General features: G+C 31.0%; 1 protein-coding gene across 1 annotated transcript; it reads left to right on the top strand.

Annotated features, from left to right (window-relative positions):
• Positions 1–1,839: 1,839 nt before the first annotated feature.
• LOC114413509 (transcription factor MYBS3-like) lies at positions 1,840–3,391 on the top strand. Its single transcript, XM_028377964.1, has 3 exons — positions 1,840–2,286; positions 2,634–2,830; positions 2,974–3,391. Exons 1-3 carry the CDS (start codon positions 2,010–2,012, stop codon positions 3,298–3,300), a joined length of 801 nt encoding a protein of 266 aa, XP_028233765.1. The 5' UTR covers positions 1,840–2,009; the 3' UTR covers positions 3,301–3,391.
• The last annotated feature ends 4,806 nt before the right edge of the window (positions 3,392–8,197 follow it).

Raw genomic sequence — 8,197 nt, 5'->3', positions numbered from 1 at the left:
ATGACACATTTAAATCTCTGAAAATAAATAAGTCGAGCTTAAATTTGATAAGACTAGATTGGATTAGGAGCCAAGTCAGAAGGACTGAGCTAAAAGGAACAAATAACGATTCGACCTAGAAGATACACAGTCCACAAACCTCAAACACAAAATACATAAAGGCTAGGATATGAGGATCAAATAAGGATCGATATCTGATTGGGAAGGTATATAGCCTTCGAGCATGAAATGCGTAGAAGTAAAGTTAAAGGGATCTGAAAATGATCCAACCTAAAAGATACACTTATCATATATATTATTTATCATATATAACAGTTTTTTATTTTCTATTTTTTCATCTTTTCTTCTTTCTATGCATAGATAGATAGACTCTTTTAAATATAGTGTTATAATGTAATTGACTCGAACTAAGTTTGAGTATATGTAAAATTTATCTATGATAAATAAAGTAATCACGTACATGATAAGTAAAAACATGGTTAATTACCCACACATTAGTTTACATATATAATTATAATAATAAATATATATGTGGAGTGTATAGAAACCTAATAGACATTAATCCTTATTATTTTCTGTCACACTTCAACTCGAATTCTCTCATGATACGTGAATTGTATGAAATAATACACAATAAGAGCTTCACATTCTATCTCTTGCATATCTAATTAGTAAACCATTACAAGGACTAAGAAGTTAATAAATTGCATCACAGTAACATAAAAACGATAATCATAAGTACTCTTCTATCCTGCAAAGAAGTTAGTCCACTCTACTATCAAATGTTTGAAAAAAGAGGTCACCCCACAAAATGGTTTGATGTTTAGACTTTGAACAGTATAACCTTGAATTTATTGACTAGAAACGTGAAAACGGGTGTTGTAATGTATGAGTTGAGGTAAAAAAAAAATTATATTTTATAATTCTATCGAATTTCAACTATAAGTTAACTTAGGTTATATATTATAATAATTAATTAAATTATTTCAAATAATATTTTATATGATAAATTATAAATAAATTATACTATTAATGTTTCAGTTTAAATAGTCTTCAATATAACACCAAATTAATTAGGCCAAAAAAAAAACTATATAGACTATATATACCTCGCTGCCCTTTACTACCTGAATTCAACTCTTACCACCCGGCACTAGTAGCTTACCACAAATACGGTTTCTATAGATTTAGCTGGAGAAAGTCAGAAATTTTCTTATCACGTTCACTTCACGTTATTTAAATAACAACGTGAATTTGATGTACGTTTAGCAACTTCCTTCGAAAGAAATTTTAGTTGACCGACACAACTTTCAAAGTCCTCCTTTCTTATGATATATTTTTTTTTCTCAAGTCATACATAGACCTACCTATGGAGAGAAATTCTTGACGGTCTTGTTTTTACACATTAATTCAATATTCCTGGGTTGAACAAGAATAAATTAGTATATACATGGGTCTAATTAAAAAATACAAGTAATCAATTACATGTATATATATGCATATATGTAAGTTACATCTACCAAAAAAGTACTGTTCGTTAGTAGATATTTATGTAGAATTTAAACAATATAGAATGTGGTATATATGCAGTTCCCTTAATGACTCTAGTATATTATATTATATCCACTCTTTAAAATAATTTGCAGGGTAGCTGTATACTTTATAGTCCCAGAGGACATAAATGCTCAAAATAAGATAAGGTATTCCTATCTTTATGATCTTTTTTTACAAAAAAAAAGGAAAATAGGAAAATGTTTATAAAAATATCAAACAATAAACTATATCTATCCAATCAACTTCCGTGGGTGTGACTCCATTGTCATTAACCCCACACCTTACTCTCCATCATCATATATACCATCAAACCAATCCATTTTTTCTGCTCTCTCTCTCTATCTCTCTCCCACACACACACACTCTCACATATACACATACATATCACAGTTTGGTTTTGATTTGAGGGGGGAGGGGTGAGAAAATAATCCTTGTTGAAGGGAGAATAGTTAATAATGGGGAGGAAGTGCTCACATTGTGGAACCATAGGCCATAATTCAAGGACTTGCACATCTTTGAGAGGCACATCTTTCGTTGGACTTCGCCTCTTCGGCGTGCAATTAGACACTACTTGTGTTACCATCAAGAAAAGCTTTAGCATGGACTCCTTACCCTCATCATCATCTTCCTCATTCTCTTCATCAAGAATAACCATTGATGAAAATTCTGACCGAACCTCTTTTGGGTATCTCTCAGATGGTCTCTTAGCTCGAGCCCAAGAGAGGAAGAAAGGTATATCCACACTTTTTCTTCAGGAAGATAATAGTAGTTATTACGTTTCTTTGTAGTTTCAATCTATAATATATGTCTGTACAAAATAAGCAGTCCCCCCCCCCCCCTCCCCATTATTTTTAGATATTATATGAATTTGTTGATATATGATTTGAAATTATTAATACAAGAAATTATATATGCACTAGCTAGTATCTTTTATCCTGACTTTTTGGAAAATCTTTGATTATTATTGTTGAAGTACTTTTCCTTCATTCCTATCTAGTATCTACCATTTCATTATATGTATATATATAATCTAACATTGTTGTTATGCTTTTTTTTTTTAATGCAAACTTAATTATCAGGAGTGCCATGGACAGAAGAGGAACACAGAATATTCCTTGTTGGACTTGAGAAGCTGGGAAAGGGTGACTGGAGGGGAATCTCTAGAAACTTTGTGACTACAAGAACCCCAACACAAGTGGCAAGCCATGCTCAAAAGTACTTTCTTCGATTGGCAACTATGGATAAGAAGAAGCGACGTTCAAGTCTCTTTGACTTGGTATGCATAACAAATTAATTCATATATGATGCTTTTATTAGCTACCTGATTTCACATTGAATGATATATGTTTCTCTTTACACTGAAAAGTAATTTACTTTTTCTTTTTTTCCTTTTCCTTTGTCGTTGAATTATTGTGGCAGGTTGGTAGCAACAAAGCAGGTTCTAATTCAGTTTCGGCTCATCAAAATGATGAGTCTAAATGTGAAGTTAAGAATAATAATGATGATGCCACTTTGTCGTTGCTAGGGCGTATAACCTACTTTCAACAAGAAACCAAATCATCAGATTATAAGCAAGAAACATTTGATAATTGCTCTAATCAAAGTCAACCAAGTGAAGAACATCAACCTGCAGTTCTTAATCTGGATCTCACTCTCGCAGCCCCCAAGGCAAAGACCCTGCAGGAACAAAACAAACCATCCCCTTCTGCTCCATTTCTGCCTGGGCCAATTATCAGCGTGACTTAAACTGCGATGTACCCTTTAATTTATCTGTTGTCAGGTGTCAACTGGTGTAGAAGATCTTATGGTCAAAGAAACACATTGTTCTTTGCAGTAATGGTCGTGAGTAGTCGTTATTAGTCCCTAATGATCTATGGAATGATCAGATCCCTTCAAGATATATAATACACCATCATATATATACATAAAGCAGTTGACTAATATTATACAACAAATTTATATGCAAATCTCTGTGGGATCCAAATTCCAGTTAGCTAGTGTGTTCACTGGGTTAGGTTACGTAATGAGATAATTCACATCAAATGAATTGAATTAATTTGATTAAATATTGTGTTTTTAGACTTCAGTAATTAAGTTTTTTCTTTTCTGCCTTTTTCTATAATCAAATATAGCACCTTCACTTAGTGCCTAAACCATTATCAAGAGTATCTTTAAATATGTTTGTTAACTAACTTTGTCATCATATTTTGAGCAAAGAACTCAATGAAAGATAAAGTATAATTAACCATAGAAAAAGCCAATAATGTTGATGAAATGTAATATCAAACATTTCGATACAATTTTTTTATAAGGAAAAACTTTATTAAATAAACAAAGTGGAAGGAATACTCTAATCCATTTACATAAGTCTCATATAGCTAAATTAGAGATTAAAGATAAATAAATACAAGATAAAAGATGAAACACTAATAAGAAAAAGATCTTTTTATCAAGTTCAAACATGTTCACGATCTGAGATTTATCAAGATAAATAAATACAAGATAAAAGATCAAACACTAATTAGAAATAGAGCATTAGTTGAACATTATCCCTCTTAACCTTGAACCATGCATGTGCACGATCTGAGATTTATCAAGTTCAAAACACCTATATATGAAACTAAAAGGGGCACCCCGCACATTATCTAAATAGACCAAAGAAAAGCATGGGATGGCGAATAGGGCACAACTTTTCCCTCTGAATAGAGAACTAAAGTTAGTAAAATGAGCAAAATATCATTAGGCAAAACCTCTGAAAAACCAAGCCAAGCATAATTAAGTTGCATTCTAAATTCGTTTTGTAACTGGTTAAGATAGAAAAGGTCATCAAAGTTTACCTGAAAAAAAAAACACAACACATGAGGTTTTTTTGCCCTTAGATAAAACTCCTCTTTTTACTCAAATTAATACAAATTGGCATCCTATCTAAAATTCATATTTTAATATAAAATTAAAGAATTGCAATTATTATTTATTAATTTATTATATTATTATTTAATAAGTATAATCATTTATCAATTTTGTTTATCTCATTAAATAATTGTACAGTGCATACGAATTATGTATATAATAAAGGTTTTGATAAGGCTGTCATAAAAAAATAGGGGTTTGGATATGAGGCGAATTTTGATTCTGGAAGAAGATTTTGCAGATTCATTACTACTGGTGTCTTAAAGCTGGCGTGTGGCTTTAGTTCAGATATTATTCTGCCTGTTAGTAATTTCAAAAAGCACTTTTCCGTTGTTTTGTCTCACACGAGGATTTTTTCCCCCCATAAACAGAAATGAAAGGGGAACGAGCATAGCACGGCAAGTTGAACTTGAACACTAGGTTCTAGATCATGGTAGTTTTCTTAATTTAACATAATTTAGCATGTGGAGTTGATTTGAGTGTTTAACAATAGATCGAACCATATATTAGTTTCTTCAATAATGGTTTAATTTGGATATCTTTCGTAAGTGTGGTGCTGTTTTTCTTTCAGTAGCTCCCAAGCAGCACAGTGGAAGAATTGAGTTTTTAGACAACCACATCAATCAAGGTTTTAAAAAATGTTTTGCCATCAATTTTGGCAGCAACATAAAAAAATTTAGAATCTTCGCGATTATATGATTGCAGCCGCATTTGTCGGTAATTTTTCACAATATTAAAGATCGCGTACCACCACAATTTAAAACTTTTCCATTTCAATACTCAAAGTAAAGGTTTGTTTTAAGTAACACGGTATAGGAAAGAACAAGTTATGAACATGTGCATTTTATTTGTAAGATGAGTTGATGATTTTTTTAATAATACCTTATCAGTACTCTTTATTTTTCTCTCTTTCTTTCTATTAAATCATTATTTATCATATATATTTTATCTCTTTAACTGGGTGTCAAATATATAGTACATTAAATGTCCAAAAATCAGTTTTGTTATAAGATTGAAGTGAAAGTGGATAACAAGCATGATAAGAGTAGCTCAACTGCTTGATACATCTAACTTCCTCCTGTGAATTAGTGCAGCTTTGAGTACATGAGGTGCCTGCTTCAGGGTTAGGTTGGTTAGACCCGGGTATTTTGGGCTTAACCATGATTCAGTCCAAAACAATGGGATTTTTCTCTAAAAAGTGGATGGTGATCAATAGATTTTTATTTTATTTTATATAATTTGAGGGGTTTTAAGACTAAAAATAGATTGGAGAGCTATAAAATAAATAATATACGATTATAAGTTTGGAATTTTGAATACGTACTTAGCCACAAACTTTGGTGAAGCATTTTCGGATATGTTGTTTTCTTGCTGCAACATTACAGTCATTAAGATTTCTGAGTATAATAAGTTACAACTTTAATTTGTTTTTTGTAATGTAATGAATAAATAAGCTGTTTGGAAGTGACCAGAAGCGCGATCCCTCTCACGCACATTTAATTTATCTATACCCCAATATATCTGCATTGGCACTATATACCATATGTCTCCTCTCACATCACAATTCACATTCAAGATGATGCAGATGTGCAGAAAGAGACTGATGCTATTCAGAAGAAAGAAAGCATATGGCCCCCCACATTGTGAACACGGACATTTTTGTCGTCATCGTAGAATCGCGGGCCCAGAAATTAAGTAAAATAAATGAATAAAACGTAGTATGAAATTCCTAAATAAGTCAAATTTTGAATCTGCTTTTATTTGGAAGAAATTATTACCTTGGCTAGATCTCTTCCAGTTTGACAAATTTCTCAACTCTATTAATTATATGCATGTTTCCATTAATAAATTTGTAAAGAACCTTGAAATTCAACAAGTCCAAAAGGAGTTATACCAGCTTGTTCAAGGTTTATATTCCTAAAGCTACGTGTGAGCTTAGTTGGTTGGATTTGATAATGCTCTTATTATAGCATATATAAGTGATCATTTGATTAAATTTCACTTGGCAGGGAAAAACACAATTAAAGCTACGGGTTCATTAAACAAAAAATCAAAAGATTCATCCTAACTAATTAATAAGATATATAGTAGCATTTCTTGTAAGGTAAAATTGTAAAGGTATGCATGGCCTTAAGTCAAATTATTTTTACTGATTCTTAATTTCTCTACGCCTTCTAAGTTCTAACTTAATAATATGCTAGCTGTTCCATAATTTTAGTAATAATGCTTTTCCTAGAAATTGTTTTATTGACTTGACAGAACTCGCCTATCTTATGTACGATATGACTGTCATTAATTATTCTAAAACAAACAATCGGCTGACTATTCATTTTGACATTTTCAACCTGATTTGTTTTTCTGGGTTTTATACTTTTGATAGGAAAGTGCAAACAACTTGGTAAAAAATTTAAAATAAGTTAGCAATCCGAATTTTTTAATATTTAAGCATATCGTTTCTACTTCAATCGCACGGCAGGCATGACTAGATGTTGGACTGTTACTTTCATTTATTTTCTCATTAACTAATTAAACTAATAGTACTATATTTGGTCACAAAAAGTATGGTACTATATGAAAGTATAAAGTATTAAGTCTTCATGATAGAATATTAATGTATATTTGTGTGACTAGAAACTGAAGCACATATCCTGCCACATTTTGATTATAAATATGAGGATAAGGATATGAGGGAAATAAAGCGCGTCCACAAGATTCTGTAGATAACATATGCCAATCTAACCCTTCTAGGACTTTCTCTGTCCGGAAAGTTCCTATCACTTTGTGTTAATTTTGTTCAGATCCATTCAAGAGTTGTTGAGAGAAAGAATTTCTTGGATACGAATATGGATGTGTACTTTTTCTTTGAATTTCCCAGATTGATTCGTTAGCATAGACTTCGAAGTAATACTTCTCAAGAATATTTACGAGAATCCAACCGAAGTTTCGGCGGCATATTATATATATATATATATATATATATATATATATATATATATATATATATATATATATATATATATATATGATAGTAACTTACATTTATATGCAACAAGGCACAAATTAATAATGCATTCAGTCTACCAATTCCAATTTCCGAAGAACGAAGAAAATCCTTGATTCATACTAGAGCTTGAAATTGATGGAGAGATTTCTATGAATCTGTGTGCACTATAAACTTCTTTGTAAATTATATATTATTAATTGGACACATGAAATATTTAAGTGACATAAAAAAATAGTTAATATTAATTTACTTAGAATATGTACAATTTAATATACAAGATTTTCTTTATTGATAAATAAGGTCAACCTCACTAACAAAAAGTTTGAAAAACTCATATTTTGTTTGGCAGCAGATATGGATTATCAATACATTCGTCTATTTTTATTTCTTTGATTGAAAAATAAAATATTAATAATTGTTCCAGCTTAAATAAGAAAATTATATTTTTTCTAGTTGTTGATTTTTTTTTTAATGTAATAACATTTTTTAATTTAAAAAAAATGTAAGAGACATGTAATAATTTGATTATTAAGGTTAAGTGAGGGAAGCATCGTGTTGAGTGTCATAATTTCGGTGAAGTTTGTATGGTTAAAAACGTGCTAGCTAAGCTAGCTCTTGAATCTTGACTTGAATTCTTGGTCTGTGCCTTTAAGTCAGCGGGTTAAGCTGTCTCAGTTTTTACTTTTTTAAGTTCTCAGTTCTTTCCTTGTTGGACCGTTAAACCTGCTC

Source organism: Glycine soja, chromosome 5 (genome assembly GCF_004193775.1).
Source record: "Glycine soja cultivar W05 chromosome 5, ASM419377v2, whole genome shotgun sequence".
NCBI classification, from domain to species: domain Eukaryota; kingdom Viridiplantae; phylum Streptophyta; class Magnoliopsida; order Fabales; family Fabaceae; genus Glycine; species Glycine soja.
Note: the sequence above shows the minus strand (reverse complement) of the source record. Positions and strands in the feature narration are given on the sequence as shown.

What these genes read in the sequence shown, in the direction of transcription:
- LOC114413509 (XM_028377964.1), top strand. Translation starts at nt 2,010, where the DNA reads ATGGGGAGGAAGTGCTCACATTGTGGAACCATAGGCCATAATTCAAGG. An exon ending in AGCCCAAGAGAGGAAGAAAG is followed by an intron (nt 2,287 to 2,633) that starts GTATATCCACAC and finishes CTTAATTATCAG; the next exon opens with GAGTGCCATGGACAGAAGAG. An exon ending in GTTCAAGTCTCTTTGACTTG is followed by an intron (nt 2,831 to 2,973) that starts GTATGCATAACA and finishes TTATTGTGGCAG; the next exon opens with GTTGGTAGCAACAAAGCAGG.